Source organism: Tamandua tetradactyla, chromosome 19, assembly GCF_023851605.1.
Source record: "Tamandua tetradactyla isolate mTamTet1 chromosome 19, mTamTet1.pri, whole genome shotgun sequence".
Classification (NCBI taxonomy): Eukaryota; Metazoa; Chordata; class Mammalia; order Pilosa; family Myrmecophagidae; genus Tamandua; species Tamandua tetradactyla.
This window is the reverse complement of record NC_135345.1, coordinates 7,971,715-7,988,809: the sequence shown is the minus strand read 5'-3', so window position 1 is coordinate 7,988,809 and position 17,095 is coordinate 7,971,715. Positions and strand designations below refer to the sequence as shown.

The following is a 17,095-nucleotide window of genomic DNA, read 5'->3' as shown; positions in this document are numbered from 1 at the left end:
CCAGAATAGGGTGCAAGGCCTTAGGTAACATTCACTCTTAAACTTCATATCCTATGACATAAATACTATAACAGGAACGATATAAGTAATGTTCTTATGATAAGAGGAAAACAAGATATCTGCTTATGTACAAAAGCAAACATACTCCTAGCAAAACAGGGAGGAAATATTCAAACAGTCACACTCTTTGTTTCTGCAACTGGTCACATGGTCGAGGTTCATGTTTATCCCTTCATGTTTTTCTATGACCCATTCCAGGTTCCCTTTACCTTCAGCAAGCACTTCAACTGGCCATGGTTCTTTGTTAGGTGCGGTGACCCAGATGTGCATTCCTGAAGTTTCTGGGCCATTAGTATCCTGCTTGTATTGGGTTGTTGCAGTTTTCCATTGACTTTAATCACAGTACTAAGAGACACCCTAGGGGATCTCCCATATTCCAGGAAAACTCTTCTTTACCTCCATTGTGTAATTGCATTCCTATATCCCCTTAATAGTCAGGATCAATCACTCCTGACAGAACAGTAATCACCCTTTTGTGCCTGTTGATTCAGTGACATGAGTAGCCCAAAGTGGCCAGGTGGCAGTTTTAACTTCCAAGTCAATGGAATCATTGTTGTGTCTCCTGGTAGGAGCACTCCTCCTTTTGGAACTGAGAACTATAGACCAGCAGAACGTAAAGTTTCAGGGACAGGAAGCAAAAATGTTCCTAGTGGATCACTAGGGGTAAATAGTGAGTGGTGCCACTCCAATTTCAACCCCTTGATTCCTGGACCTGTGAATCCTGGATAGCAACACCATAGAGAGGAAGCTGATTCAGAGCATATACAGTCTCCTGGAGAACATTGCCCCAGCCCTACAAGGTATTACCACCTAGTTGGCACCATAATTGGGTCTTCAAAGGCCATTCCAGCATTCTATCAACCCAGCTGCCTCTGGATGATGGGAAATATGGTAAGACCAGAGAATTCCATAAGCATGTACCCATTCCACACTTCATTTGTTGTGAAGTGGGTTCCTTGATCAGAAGCAATGCTGTGTGAAATACCATGAGGGTGGATAAGGCATTATGTAAGTCCACAGATGGTAGTTTTTGCAGAAGCATTGAATGCAGGGAAAGCAAACCCATATCCAGAGTATGCATCTATTCCAGTTAAAACAAATTGCTTCCCCTTCTATTATGGAAGTGGTCAAATGTAGTCAATCTGCCACCAGGTAGCAGGCTGAAAAACTCAGGGAATGGTGCCATATCAGAGGCTGAGTGTGAGTCTCTGCTGTTGGCAGATTGGATACGCAGCAGCAGCTGTAGCCAGGTCAGCCTTGATGAGAAGACATCCATATTGCTGAGCCCATGCATAACCTCCATACCTACCACCATGACCACTTTGTTCATGAGCCATTGAACCAGGAGTGGCTGAGAAAAGAGGACAACTTGTATCCATAGGAAATGTCATCTCATTCACTTGATTATTAAAACCTTCCTCTGCTGAAGTTACCCTCTGGTGAGCATTCACATGGGACACAAATATCTTCAAGTTCTTTTCTGACTCAGAAATATCTATCCACATACCTCTTCTCCAGACCTCTTTGTCACTAATTTTTTGATCATACTCCTTCCAAATCATTGACCATCCAGCCCAACTATTAGCAATAGTCATGAGTCAGTACACAAATGCACCTGTGCCAGTTCTCCTCCCAAGCAAAATGAACAACCATGTGCACTGCTCCAAGTTCCACCCACTCGGAGGATTTTCTCTCACCACTAAGGAAATCCCAGAAAGGGGTTGTAGTGCTGCAGCTGTCCACTTCCAGGTGGTCCCTGCATATTGTGCAGAACCACATGTAGACCAGGCCCAAGTTTTCTCTTCTTCAGTCAGTTGACTGTATGGAACTCCCCAAAAGGCCATAGCTGTGGTCTGGGAAAGAGAAGGTAATGTGACATGAGTGCAGACCACGGCCATTTGGGCCACTTCTTCATGTAGCTTACTTGTGCCTTCAGAACCTGCTTGCGCCCTATCTCTAACATAACATTTCCATTTTATTATGGAGTGCTGCTGCGCATGCCCAACTTTATGGCTTGGTGGATCAGACAACATCCAGCTCATGATATGCAGCTCATGATAGGCAACTCTCATGGTAATTTGGTGGCCCATGGTTAAATGTTCAGTCTCTACTAAAACCCAGTAGTTGGCTAAAAGCTGTTTCTCAAAAGAGAGTAATTATCTACAGTGGGTTATAAGGCTTTGCTCCAAAATCCTAAGGGTCTGCGTTGTGATTCTCCTACAGGGGCCTGCTAAAGACTCCAGACAGCGTCCCTATTTGCCACTGACACTTCCACCATTGAATCTGCTGGATCATATGGTCCAAGTGGCAGAGCAGCTTGCACAGCAGCCTGGACCTGTTGCAGAACCTCCTCTTGTTCCAGTCCACACTCAAAACTAGCTGCTTTTCTGGTCACATGGTAAATGGGCTGGAGTAGGACACCCAAATGAGGAATATGTTGTCTCCACAATCCAAAGATGCAAACTAGGCATTGTGCCTCTTTTTTGGTCATAGGAGGGGCCAGATGCAACAGTTTACCCTTCACCTTAGAAGGGATATCTCAATATGCCCCACCACTGGACACCTAAAAACTTCACTGAGGTGGAAGGCCCCTGTATTTTTGTTGAATTTACCTCCCATCCCCTGACCTATAAATGCCTTACCAATAGGTCTAGAGTCGTTGCTACTTCTTGCTCACTAGGTCCAATCAGCATGATATCATCTACATAATGGACCAGTGTGATGTCTTGTGAGAGGCAGAAATGATCAAGTTCCCTACAGACAAGATTGTGATGTAGGGCTGGAGAGTTGATATACCCCTGAGGCAGGACAGTGAAGGTATACTGCTGGCCTTGCCAGCTGTATGCAAACTGCTTCTGGTGGTCATTACTGACAGCTATTGAGAAAAAAGCATTTGCCAGATCAATAGCTACATACCAGGTACCAGGCAATGTATTGATTTGCTCAAGCAATGAAAGCCCATCTGAAACAACAGCTGCAATTGGAGTCACTACCTTCATCATTGCTGTTGACCACAAAGACTGGACCTTGTGTGTTCTGGAAATAGTGGCGCCATAGAGGCTGAATCTTTTTTTAAAAAAAATATTTTTATTGATAAATCTTAATGTACAATCATTCTTAACGTACAAACATTCCATACATGGTATAAAATCAATGGCTCACGATATCATCACATAGCTGTGTATTCATCTATGATGAATAATGTGATGAATCATTTTAGAACATGTGCATCACTCCAGAAAAAGAAATAAAAAACAAAACACTCATACATAGCATACCCCTTACCCCTTCCTCTCATTGACCACTAGTACTTCCATCTACCCAATTTATTTTAACCTTTGTCCCCCCATTATTTGTTTATTTTTATCCATATTTTTTTTTACTCATCTGTCCATACCTTATATAAAAGGAGCATCAGACACAAGGTTTTTACAATCACATAGTCACATTATAAAAGCTCTATCATTATACAAACACCTTCAAGAAACAAGGATAGGGAGGGCCACAGTGGCTCAGCAGGCAAGAATGCTTACCTGCCATGCCAGAGGACCCAGGTTTGATTCCTGGTGCCTGCCCATGTTAAAAAAAAAAAAGGATACTGGAACAGAGCTCAACAGTTTCAGGTACTTCCCTCCACCTACTCCAATATGCCACAAACTAAAAAGGGATATCTATATAATGCATAAGAATAACCTCCAGGGTAACCTCTCAACTCTGTTTGAAATCTCTCAGCCACTGACACTTTATTTTTTTCTCATTTCTCTCTTCCCCCTTTTGGTCAAGAAAGTTTTTTCAGTCCCTTGATGCCAGGTCCTGGCTAATCCCAGGATTTGAACCCCTTGGAGTTATGCCCCATGTAGGGATGGGGGAGGGCATTAAGTTCAGTTGGCTAATCCCAGGATTTGAACCCCTGGGAGTTATGCCCCATGTAGGGATGGGGGAGGGCATTAAGTTCAGTTGTCATATCAGCTTAGAGAGAGAGGTCTTTTGTGAGCCTCTCTCTTTCTACAAAAGAGGTTCTCTGGGGTGACTGTTTGGCCTAATTTTAAGTAGGCTTAGCCTATCCTTTGCAGGGATAAGTCTCATAGGGGCAACCCCCAAAATCAAGGGTTCAGCATATTGATTTGGTTGTCTCCACTGCTTGCGAGAATATGAGAAATTCTCCAAATGGAGGAGTGGAATATTTTCTCCTTTCTGCCCAGTGCCCCAAGCTGACCTTGCAAATACTTCTTTATTCACTGCTCAAATTACTCTGGGATATATCAGGGCATCACATTAACCTGGACAAACCAACAAAGTCTCATGCCCTATTCAAGATCCATGTACTTATGGTGTTCAACTAAACTGACTATTTAAGTTAAATTAGGAAATGCACTACCCAAAATATAAATTTTGCACCAAATAAACATCTCTCTCTTTGGCCTCACACAGAAGTTGACGTTTTAAAATATGGACGATATCATCCTTTACCCTGTATTCTGATATACTTTAGTCTATCCAGATCAGCTTCATTTGTATCTCTACTCGAAGTCAGATCCCCTTTTTAATTTTTGAAACAGTTCCTGAATGGGGTAGTGCTGACTTTCATAGTTTCAGAGCTCTAACTCTGAGTCCCAGGTGTCACATAAATACCCGAAGTTTCTGGGAATGACCAGGTTATAAACAAACAGCTCAATATTTCAGAATTTAGAAATAACAGTTACAACTCCTGAATATATGTGATTGTATAAAAGCTTATAATCTAATGCACTTTGCAATAGGCCCGAACCTAATCACCATTGCTCTCAATTTTAGTTCACTGAGTTTTTATGTTGTAGTTAGTCCATATGAGTGAAGCATGATAATATTTGTCTTTTTGTTTCTGCCATTTCATTCAATGTACAGTCCTTAAGGGTCATTCACCTAGTTGCATGCAGAGGTTGAATCTTATCCTGGCCACCCACATCCCACACAGTGAAGCTGATGTTTTTGAACTCTACAGTTTCCAGTTTCCATGTTGAAACCTATAGTGGGATAGTATTTACTATTTCAGCAAGTTTCAATTTGTACAAAATAGACTTTCCTGCAGCATCTAGGCCAATCATGAGAATGCATATTTCTTTTATGCCAAAAAGATCCTTCAAGATGTTAATAAAAATATTCCCCATGCTTGTAGACTGGTGTAATCAACACTGGCCATTGGCCAGAGAAACCTCTTGGTGGCTGTGGCGGCTGCTACTGCTCAGAGCCAGACACTGGTTTTGCTCCCACAAGATGGTAGCTCTGCTGGGATTGCTTCTCATTCATTATTTCTCCAGGTAGGGGCACTTCTAGTGCCTTTCACTTGGTCTTTCCTACTATAATAATCCTCACTCTGTGAGTCAGAGAATGAATGTGGGTATTCTGCCAGTTGCTGAATATGTTGATTCCAATTATGCATTCTGAAACTGTGGAAATGACCACAGAATGGGTCTGGGGATCCACTGGACCCACTGTGAGATGAACTTGAGCTAAAACTCCATCAATTACCTGACCTCCACAAGTCCTTACACTGACTGGTGGACCAGAGTGATGCTTTGGGTCTCCCGGAATTAGTGTTACTTCTGAGCCAGTGTCTAATAATCCCTACATGGGGCATAACTCCCAGGGGTGCAAATCCCGAATATCTGATCATTTCCTTTTCGCCAGTGCACAGTCACCCTGGTAAAAAGCTGTAGGTCTCCTTGGGAAAGGAGGCTAACAGTGTAAAGTTTGGGCAGTTTAAAAGGGTCCTTCACCAAGAGTACTCAACCCTCTGTTCATTCAAGGGGCTCTAAGTTTATAAACTGTCTCAAGTCTGGGAATTGATTAAGGGCTCTCTGTTTTTGTAATTCAGATTAGACTTCTGTTCACTTGACATAGAATTCTGCTTATACAGCTCAAAGAAGAATTTAGTAGACTGCCCTTTTATTTTACTTCTAGGTACCCCATGATCCTCTAGGCAACGCCACAAGTCTCTGTGAGTCAGATTATTTTGACTGCTGCTTTGAGTCTACTGTCCGTTATGGTGGCCACGGCCACCTTTTCTGTAGTGATTAACTGTCACCACATGGCTTCTATCAACTTGGGATCTGATCATCCTCGTTGTCTTTAAGGATTCCAGCTCAGTCACAGGAGTTCCCACAGTAATATCTGACCTACAGAGAAGGGTGACTTCAGAGCTCTTCAGGGACGATGGAGGGTCTCACAAATTTATTTCTTAAGGTTGTGGTGAAAGATGTGTTCTCTGGACACTCCTGAGGTGTGTGAGCAGGTCTTCCAAGATAAATCCACTTTAACATTCACATCTCCATGCCTCTGGATCCCCTCATCTACATTATACCAGGGCAGTTCTGGCATTTTGACCTCAGGTAATGTCGGCCACCTTTTGATCCACATTTTAGCCAACCATCCAAACAAACTGTTAATGTCTTTTCTAACCCCTTGGGCTATGACACTGAATGTAAAATCTCTGCTTCGTTGGCCCATATCAATAAATTCAGCTTGATTGAACTTGATATTCTTTCCACCATTATCCCACACCCTTAATATCCATTCCCACAGATATTCGCCTGATTTCTATCTATATAGATTAAAAAATTCAAGCAGTTCTTTTGGAGTATAGCATACTTCCTCATGTGTCAAACTTTCTACTTCACCTTTTGGAGTCTGTTGTGACTTTAGCCTAGTTATGGGTCTCGAAGGAAAGAGGGGTGGTGGGGTTGGGTCATGAAAAGAAATAGAAGTATATTTCAAGCCAGTTATCTTAGGGTATTCCATTGCAGTTTCATCTGGTGAAACACGATTAGTCACTTCAGACAGAGGAGTGAGGGCTGCTTCCTTAGGGTAGGTGGTTGCTGGGTTAACAGGCACTGAAGGGTTTATCTCATTAGGTGGAGATTGGATGGCAGACTTCTCTGGAGAGACTGGGGGCTGAAAGATGCTTCCTCAAGGCGGGCTGGAGATCGGGAAACTCTTTCCTCAGGGCAGTCCATTACGGGTCTAGGCTCAGAAGATTACAGGGATCTTGTCTCCCCATTGCTATCATTATTAAGCCATATATCAGCATTCCGCGTTTCAGGGTTCCATTCTTTTCTAATCAAAGCCCTTATTTGACAGCAGATATCCTGCAAGTTTGAAATTCTAGTTTATGCTGTAAATCTGTTACATGCACAATGAAGCTTTGTGTCTGGTTTTCAGAGATCTCAAGTCTGTGTCCACAGGAAATAAGATTTTCCTTCAGGGCACACATGGAAACTTTTACATCATTCATATGGTGCTTAATGTGCAAATTTGAAGACTTCAGATCATCCCTTTCTTTCATCTCAGTATCCAGCGTATCTAACAACAACCAGCCAACATCATTATGCCTCTTAATTCCACAAAACTCTATAAAGGTGTCAAAAACATTATGCCTCGGAGCCTTGCCTCATATAAGCATACACTTAGCAGAATCTAATGGTGATATTTTGAGTATCTCTTTTGCTGCCAGCTTACCTCATGGACTGTCAGTGCCTTCTTGATTATGAGTCATTAGTGCCTCTGAGTCTAGTCAGAGGAGAAAACCAATTGTAAAAATCCATTTTTAAGATTCTGTTTCTCAAGAACCACTCCTGGTTCAAGCTGTATTAGTCAGGGTATTCTAGTGAAATAGAGCCAACAGGAAAGATCTGTAAATATGAGATTTATAAAGGTGTCTCACACAACCGTGGGAATGGAAGAGTCCAAATTCTGCAGGGCTGTGAAGCTTGCAGCTCTGATGAAGGATCTGGATGAACTCCAGAGGAGAGCCCCACTGGCTAAAGAAGCAATGAAAAAGTCTCTCTTCTTCCTTAAAAGCCTTCAACTGATTGGATTATTTTGTTGTAGGGAGCACGCCTCAGTTGATTGCAGATGTAATCAGCCACAGATGCAATCAACTGACTGGTGATTTAATACACCAGCCTTCCAGTGTATCAATCAGCCGTGAAATATTCTTGCAGCAATGGTCAGGCCAGTGCCTGCCTGACTGGGCAACTGGGCATCATCACTTGGCCAAGTTGACACCAGAACCCAACAATCAGTGGGAGTCACTGAAGGGTTTTGAGCAGAGCAGGTACATGATCTGACTTCCATTTTAATGGTTCACTCAGAGTTCTGTGTTGAGAATAAACTGTTTTGAGGCAAGGGTAGAATCAGAAAGGTCATTTAGGAAGGTGTTGCAGTAACCTGGGGAAACAAGAGTGGCCTTGGACATAGTGACAACTGGATGTGGTGAGAAGTGATCAGAGTCTGGATATATTTTGAAGTTAGAGTGAGCAGGATTTTTCAAATGCACCATATGTAGGTTATGTGAGAAAAAGAGGATCAAATTTAATTATAAGATTATTGAGCTGAGCATGCAGATGGCATCTGTGCTAGTTTGGAATTGCTATGTACCCCAGAAAATCCATGTCTTCTTAATTCTGATCCAATCTTGTGGGGGCAGCCATGTTCAATAATCCTGATTCAATATTGTAGGGTGTGACCTTTTGGTTAGATTACTTCCATGGAGATGTGACACACCCTATTGTGGGTGTGACCTTTTGATTAGATGGTGATGTGACCCCCCCTATTCAAGGAGGGTCTTGATTAGTTTACTGGAGTCCTTAAAAAACCCAACATAGATGCAGCTATTTGGAGATGCTTGGAGTGCCATAGGAGATGCTTGCAGTGCTGATAGAGAGCAGACCCCTAGACATGGACGTTTGGAAATGCAGATCCCAGAAAATGTCACCATGTACCTTCCCATGAGATTCTAAGCAAGCCAGAACCCAGAGTTTTGCCCTGGAGAAGCTAAGTGAAGTCCCATAGACACTTAGAGAGGAAACCACTGGAATCAGAAACTGTTTGAAACCAGAAGCCAAGGGACCAGCAGATGTCAGCCCCATGCCTTTCCAGCCAACAGAGGTGTTCCTGATGTCATCAGCCTTTCTTGGTTCAAGGTATCTTCTTCTGGATGCCTTAGTTTGGACATTTTTATGGCCTTAGAACTTTAAACTTGTAACTTAATAAATCCCCTTTATAAAAGTCAACCCATTTCTGGTATATTGCATTCTGCAGCATTAGCAAACTAAAACAGCATCTAAAGCTATGACCAATGGAGCCACCAAGAGAGTGAATGCAATGGAGGAGAAGAGGGGACTGAGGGCTGAGCCTAGATCCCAACAGTGATGAGAGGTCAGAAAGAATGAGAGGAATGAGCAGAGGGGATGGAGAAGAGCAGCCAGTGGGGTGGGAGAACTGGTGAGGTGGTGCCCTGGACACCAAGTGATGAAAGCACATCAAGAAGAGGAAGTGATCAACAGGGTCAAATTCAATAATGATTATGATGAGTATAAAAGTATAACAAGTACAAGGGAGAAAAAGATAGTCCTGAAAAGGGAGTTGTTGCTTCTATCAGGGACCAGCAAAAGACAGAGTTAAAGTTATACTCTTAATCAGATGGAAGAATTCTAGAGGTTTTCAAGGGGAGGTGGGAAGACAGTTCAGAACTTGCTTAGCCATGGAGATCTGAAAAACGTGCTACATTCAGGAAATGCTGGTTTGAAATGCCTAGAGAAATGTCTCACTCTCTCTCTATATATGGGGTGAGAAGAAGTTGGGGGGTGGATAGTGGTGGGAGAAAGCCAAGGCTAGATCAGGTGAGCCTTATGGGAATTAGGCAGAAAAATAATGCAAATAGATTTGCACCCTAGAAAGACTGCTCTTGTTCTTGGGTGGAGGATGGATTTGGAGGGAGGGAGGAGGATAACACCTGTCAGGAAGCCATTGCTGTTGTCCAGGTGGGAGGTTAGGTGTGGGGTTTACCTTAAATTGGAATGATCTTATCTTGGAAAAGGGAGTACATGGCATTTTATGCTGCAGGTACTTTGATGAACAAAAGTGGATTCTGAAGCAATCACTGAGTTGACATTTGATGCTAATTACAGCTAATTAGAGTCTTACTATGTGTCAGTCACTGTTATAAGTGCTTTACATATAAATTCATGTAACCCCCCAAGGACCTATGTACCTATGAAGTAAGTATTATCATCATTCCCATTTTACAGATGAGGAAACCAAAGCACAGTGAGGCTAAGTAAATTGCTCACCGACACATGGCTAATAAGTGGCAGAGCTGGGCTCTGCATGAAGCAGACTGGCTTGAAAGTCTTTCGTCTTAACCTCTGGACTCACCAACCTCTGTGCTTTTGATTTGTTTCACTAGGTGAGTTAAGTCAGTTGAAGAAGGAGAATGTAGGCTATACAAACTAATAATCTCATGAGAAAAAATCCTCCAGCCTTGGGGAAGGAAAATCAGTGGCGGGAAGGCCCTCATTTGGGAAAAAAAGAGCAAATAATGGGGTAAGACCATCAGAAGAATGAATCTTGGTCATAGGCTATACATTGTGGATATTCTGAAAAAGTTCTGAGCCACTTCTGAGACAATAAAGAGCAAATGGAGAAGTCAAGAGATACCAAGACGATGAGGTCAATCAGCTGGCTATGGAGAAGAAAGAAGGAGTCCAAGTTTGATAACGGTCTAGTATTATTTTGTTGTTTTTGAAGACCAAACGAAGGAGATCCCTTCAGGAATTGACAATCAGATCCAAATCTGAATTGATCCAACTATTGGGTCCTAACGTTTTTGTGGGAATCCCCATTATGTGAGCCACATTACACAATTGGTGCAGGACAGAGACACTCTGTCTTTGGCTTGGCCTTACCATTAGTCAGTATTATTTACACCCTGACCCCAGTACATTTCAGTTTTACTTTCTGATTTCCTTTGACCACACAGCCATGTTTGAGGCATTTGCCTTCACCTGAAGTCTCCAGCCTTTGGCTATGCTGTATCTTCTACTTCTCTTTAGCTTAACAAGCACCTAATTATATTGCAAAGATCTTGTTCAAATTCCACACCTTCTAATAAACCTTTCTGCCCCATTTTAGGCAGAATTATTTGCTCCTTCGTTTTCTGTCTTCTAGATTTTTGCCAATGTATCCTCTGCTAATCTACAAGGAGGAAACTTTTCTTTTCATCTCAGTCCTGCTGAGTTCATAGTAAGCACTGGAAAAATAGTGACAAAATGAACAAACAAATAAATACTTATCTGAGATGTTCAGATACCTCCTAGTCCTCAATGGTTTACTTCACTACTTAGAAATAGCAAAGGGTTAGCAGAGGCATGAAATGAAGATTCTTCTGGCATTTGCCTATTTGTAATCCCTTCAGCTATCACTTAGTTGACTGGGGAAATCACATAACCTCTGAATTGTGTTTCTTCAGCTGTAAATCTGGGTTGATTGTGTCCTCTCTGCAGAGTCATCATGAGGGTGAAGTGGGCTAGTGTGTGCCATGAGCCTGGCACCATGTCTGCATATACAATATCTGACACATCTTGGTGAATAATAGAGGCTGGTGGTGGAGGTGGTAGGAGAGTCAGCTACTTTGTAATTTTCTTTTGCAAAGGGTAGCTCTTTTGACAAAATGATTCTGTACACGTATATGTCTAACTTGAAAATAAAAACTTAATAAATCATTCTCATGAATCAGTTGAGAAGTCAGAGGAGCCTAAGATCAAGGAGGAAAATATTGATGCACATGTGCGGAAGAGAGTAAAAGAAAAGAAAAGCCCCCAATATAGCCATGTGGATTAACTTAGAAAATCAACATCTGGAATATTTTTTAACCGGCCAGTTACTTAACTGAGATGTTATTGCAGGGGTCATAAATCAATTGAATAAGGATGTTTTCACCTACAGAGAGACAATGTGGGATTTTGAAGTTACATGGCCACGAGTTTGATCCAGGCTCCCCCACCTACTAGCGGGTGGCCTAAGGCAGGTAACTCATCCTACATGAGCCTTAGCCTCCTACAACACCTTTGCCTGGGTTTGAGGAGTCAATAAGCTTTTTGTGATAAGAGCCAGGTAATGCCCTTCCTGCAGGTATGGGGCAAGATAGGCTGTGTCCTCAAGCATGAACTGGCGCATCTCCCAATGCTTTCAGGACAGACATCCATGCAGAATGGGTTGAAGCAGACCTAGAGATATCCAAGCTTGGTGGAAAGAAAGAGGCAGATGCATGTTGCTAAGAGTAGGAACTTCCAGGCACAGCATGAAAGAAACACTAATATTCACATTGGATAAATACAGGAGGACACACGTTTCTCACTATAAAGGCATTCTTTATTTGGTTTCATCACCTTTCAAAGAAAGAGTGGCTCCTGTCAACATTATTTAATGATCTTGCAAATACATCCTAAAAAGCATTATAATTTCTTTAAAAATGAAAGATAACTGTAATGGAAGCTTTTGGTGGGAGAAAGTGTAAAATAGAAACTTGGTTAAATGTAAGCAGGCTCCTATCAAGAAAGAAAAATGGTACAACTACTTCATTAAAGCAATAATAAAAACACACTGCTTTGCTTGTTCTCAAGGTAGTTGTTCTAAAAGAGAAGCTCATTAGCCATTTTCTTCTTAGTGAGCAAATAAAACATGCTTGTGTATTGAACCATTCTGGGGCAAGGCGAAATGAGGCTTCTAAGTCTATGCTCAAAGTAGGTTCTTGGGTAGGAGCCTTGGGCTCTGCTTTCCAGAAGACAGAGGGACAAGTGACAGTTTCAGATGCTACAGTAGCAGAGACACCTGTGGGCTGAGGTTTTAGCGAGTTAAGTCTGGACAACAGATGAAACTGCAGTCCCCTTGGGTTCTTTCTCTGGTCTGCGCTGCCTTAGTTCTGACCCTCTGGCAGGACCATGGTCGCCGGCACTGGGTATTCCAAGGCATTGCAGTTATCTGACAAGAACACCAACTCCTGAAAAAGATGTGTGAAGAGCAGAAATGTAGCTGAAGGTGGTTGCCAAGCCCATATGCAACTGTCGGACTCCTGGATATCCTCAGAGACCATTCCACTGTGCCCCTTTTTTGTGAAAACTTATTCTCCCTGTGTTAGTTAGATTCAGTTGTCAACTTGGCCAGGTGAGCATACCTAGTTCTGTTGCTGCGGACACAAGCCAATGGTACGTGAACCTCATCTATTGCTAATTACATCTGCAGTCAACTAAGAGGCGTGTCTGCTGCAATGAGTGACATTTGACTTAATTGGCTGGTGCTTAAATGAGAGAACGCAATGTAGCACAGCCTAGCAGCTCGGCATTCCTCATCTCAGCACTAGCAGCTCAGCCCAGGCCTTTGGAGATGCAGAAGGAAGTCACCCCGGGGAAAGTTGTTGGAACCCAGGGGCCTGGAGAGAAGGCCAGCACAGACCATCTTGTGCCTTCCACATAAGAAAGAACCTCAGTGGAAAGTTAGCTGCTTTTCCTCTGAAGAACTAACAAAATAAATCCCCTTTTACTAAAAGCCAATCCATCTCTGGTGTGTTGCATTCCGGCAGCTAGCAAACTAGAACAATTCCTTTTAAAAATTGAAAAGGAGCTGATTTTAAATTTTCCCTCAGCACTAATAACTCATACATTGGTTGATTAGATGGATGGATGGATATACAGATGGATGGATGGATGGATGGATGGATGGATGGATGGGTGGCTGGTTGGATGGATGGATGAACGGATGCATGAGAGAGTGAATGAATGAATGCATCTTAATTACTGAGCAAGAACTCTGGACCAGGCATTAGGATATGCCATGAGTAACAACATCAAATTCCACCTTCAAACACTTTACTCAATGACACCATTGATCAGACTGTGGGATAATTATAGCATCTTCCTGTTTAATTCCAAAGAGCAGAGGGGACTGACGAGGGAATGGACGTGGAGTGCTAATGCATAACAAATAACTTGTAATTTTATTTAATTATTAACATTTTTCGAGGGCTCACTTTGGGTCAGCATAAAGCTAAAATTCTACATATATCCCCCTTTTAGTGTTTCTAGAATCAACAGTTTCTACAGTGCCCGGCACATGGTATGAGGGTAATTATTATTACTCTCCCAATGATCTAATGAGAGGCACACTATGATGTCCCCAGTTCCTAAAGAAGGAGACTGCAGCTCAGAGAGGGACAGTCCCTGCTGGGAAGCAGGAGGACCTAGTCGAGAGGACAAGTTTGCCTGATGCTGAAGACTGTACCTCCAGGATCATGTAATTTGACTTTGTGCATCTTAATTAGTGCTGATTTTCTGCAGTTCTCTGCCCCCTTCCCTCCAGATCCACCTGTCACAGAGCATACTCAAAGAGGCCCCATCCTCTGGGGAATCTCCCCCGGCACCAGTGCTTAGGGAGTTCTTCCTTCTTGAAATTCCAGAACCTTCAGGTTGAACCCCCCAGCCCCAGACTCAGCCCTATCTTTTGGCTCTGGCAGAGTGGTCCTGTAGGGCTGATGTGCAGCCTCGGTTTTGCCCCCACATCTGCTGGACCTCTTGCCTTAGTCTTGGCTGAACCCCCATCCCTTGCTCAGCCCTCCTCTCCTACAAGCTCACAAAGCCTTGGCTGATAAACGAGCAGAAAAGGGACTTCCAAAGGTTCGTACTCACCCGCCTGCAGAACAAGTTCATGATGGTGTAGAGTTTTCGCACCTTGTTCCTCAGATCGTCGACAGGGGCCACTTTCCAACACTGGGGCGAGGCTGCGAAGTCCCGAAGCCTGGCCAGCACACAGTAATTCTGGAGGGGGGCGGGGCAAAACAGTGAGGGTGCAGGGAAATGTGAGCAACTGGAGGGAAGGAGCTGGGGCTCCTGCTTCCTTCTGGCTGGGAACTCTGCCCCACTCCACCCCAGGCAGCAGCAGTTCAGAGCAGAGGCAAGTCTCCTCACCCCCAGGCAGCAACATTCCACTTACGTGTATGTCCAGGTACAGCCTGGGCAGGTATCTCACGCACGGCTCCTGCAGAAAGGGAGACGCCCCATGTAACAGCCTCAGCCTGTCATAGGAGGCTGTCTGCCTGGCCTCAAGACAGCCAGAGCCGGTGAGGTTCTGCACCCCAGGCCCCTGATGTCATGACATGACTTGGGATTTCTGACTTCCTGTACCACATTCCTCCAGCAATGGGGAAACTGCCCTTCCAAGAGTCGCATTTAGAATTTAACCTTTATATCCTTTACTGGGAGGGAGAGAACTGCTTCTGCACTCTCCCTCTCTGTAATTTTATATTGCTTTATTTTATTTTATTTTTTTTGTGCAGGTCGGGAGGCCAGAAGACTCAGGCTATAGTCCTTTCCTGCCAGTTATCCCTGGTGTGACCTTGGGCCAGGCCCCTCCCTCCCTCTGACTCAGTTTCCCAATTGTGAAATTAGAGTTAGAAACACTTAATCTCTCAGTTCCCTCCAGCTCTGCAGTTCACAGCCTGTGTATTTTTTTTTTGACATTTAAAAATCAGGTTTTTTTAAAAAAATGATTGCACTGTATAATCAACAACAAGGAATTTGTTGGCCAAGTTATGGTGCAGCTACACAATCAAAGTTTGTTATAAAAGAATTATTAAATTATCGGATGGTCTTGTTAAGAAGTAGATCACAAAACTGCTTGTGCTGTTTCATCTAAATTTTGTTTTTATCCACGTGGCCATCCCCAACCCCCGCGTGTGTATCTGAACACCTCTTCATAGACAAAAATTGAAATGCTCTCCCAAATGTTATAGTAGCAGCTACCTCTAGGTGGCAGAATTGCAGGTAATATCCATTTTCTGCTTGGTTCTTTGTGCACTTCCCAAGTACAGAGTATTTTACTCTTATAATTAGGAAAAATTACATGTTTTTTAACTTCTAAAAAGAACATAAAATAAAGGTGTTTTTTAGGGTCTTATTGACCCCATCTGAGAAACAGCATATCTTCTTTGAAGCATTTTACAAGTGGCATTTCTAAATTGTACGGAAGTTTTAAGGTAGCTTATTGCACTTTGTTTCTGCAGGGATCCGCAGCCAGGCAGCCCGGGTGCTAGTTCCGGGGCCCTTTGGGACTTCCCCTCTCTCTGAGCTCCCCAGGCTTCCTCTTCAAATGGTAACAGCTGTTTATGGGGTCCCCCCAGGCCAGGCCTGCCTCTGAAGGAACATTAACCCTTGCAGCCACCCTAGGCAGATGCTACAGCGATCACCTTTCACAAATGTGGAAATTGAGTTACAAAGGGTCAGGCTGAAGCCGGTTCCCAGTGGTCCCTCAGCCCACCTTCTCACGAGCTGGCTTCTGAAGGGAAGGCCTAAGCTTCTTCTCCTCGCCTTCAACTCTGAAGTTCTAGACTCTACAATGAGTTTTTGTACCTTTGGCGGCAGGTCCTCTGATATTTACTAGCAAGTTGCAAACAAAAACAGTGCTGTCTTTGAACATTTTTTCTCGTATTAAAAAATAAAAAAGCACCCCCCTGGTATTGTCTTTAATAAAGATGGGAATAAGACACAAATACTCTTGCTCTTAACATTTACCCCGGAAAATCCCCCCAAACCTTTTCTGTTGTTGCTTGCAGATCGAAGGCATTCGAGCCCTGTCCTACTCTGGGGTGCTGGGCAGGGAGCACTCACCGAGGGCTCGGTGGCCTGCAGGCTCTGGAAGGCGCTGGTGATTTCCTGGCTCAGACTCAGCATCCTGGAGTAGCAGGTCGGCGGCGCAGGGAGCGCGGGGGGTGGCAGCAGCAGCAGCAGGAGCGGGAGCGGCCAGGACCCCATGGTCTCTCTGCACAGGGCTGGCTGCACCCGGCACCGGCTGCCACTTAAAGTAGCCGGCCAGGGCGTGGGAGGGGGCAGCTGCTTGGGGGTGGTCCCAGGCCCAGCTCCACGCCTCCATTTCCTGTGGGGCCCAGCCAACACTGGGAGGGGTCCAGCTAGGGTGGGAGAAAGGAGGGGGCACCCCCCCCAGGGCTGGGGACACTGGATCCTTTCAGACCTGAAGGCCCCCTAGTTAGGGGAGGGGCCGCATGGGCCTGGAAGGGAAGCAGGGTCTTCCTCTCCCCCACCTTCATTGAGAAGTTCCTCTTTTCGCAAGGGCTTTTGGTGTCAGGCTAGCAGGGTGATGCCGATGGAGGGGGTGAGGGGGAAGCCAATGGCTGGGAAGTGGGGTCAGAGGTGAAAGCTGGCTGGGCAGC

General features: G+C 44.0%; 1 protein-coding gene across 1 annotated transcript; it reads right to left on the bottom strand.

Moving 5' to 3' along the window:
- Nucleotides 1-12,238: 12,238 nt before the first annotated feature.
- On the bottom strand, nt 12,239-16,679 carry CYTL1 (cytokine like 1). The gene is made up of 4 exons (XM_077137112.1): nt 16,536-16,679; nt 14,863-14,907; nt 14,559-14,687; nt 12,239-12,877 (listed from the first exon to the last, which is right to left on the bottom strand). Exons 1-4 carry the CDS (start codon nt 16,677-16,679, stop codon nt 12,794-12,796), a joined length of 402 nt encoding a protein of 133 aa, XP_076993227.1. The 3' UTR covers nt 12,239-12,793.
- Nucleotides 16,680-17,095: the final 416 nt, after the last annotated feature.

What these genes read in the sequence shown, in the direction of transcription:
- CYTL1 (XM_077137112.1), bottom strand. Translation starts at nt 16,679, where the DNA reads ATGGGGTCCTGGCCGCTCCCGCTCCTGCTGCTGCTGCTGCCACCCCCC. An exon ending in TGCAGGCCACCGAGCCCTCG is followed by an intron (nt 14,908 to 16,535) that starts GTGAGTGCTCCC and finishes CCCTTTCTGCAG; the next exon opens with GAGCCGTGCGTGAGATACCT. An exon ending in TGAACTTGTTCTGCAGGCGG is followed by an intron (nt 12,878 to 14,558) that starts GTGAGTACGAAC and finishes CATCTTTTTCAG; the next exon opens with GAGTTGGTGTTCTTGTCAGA.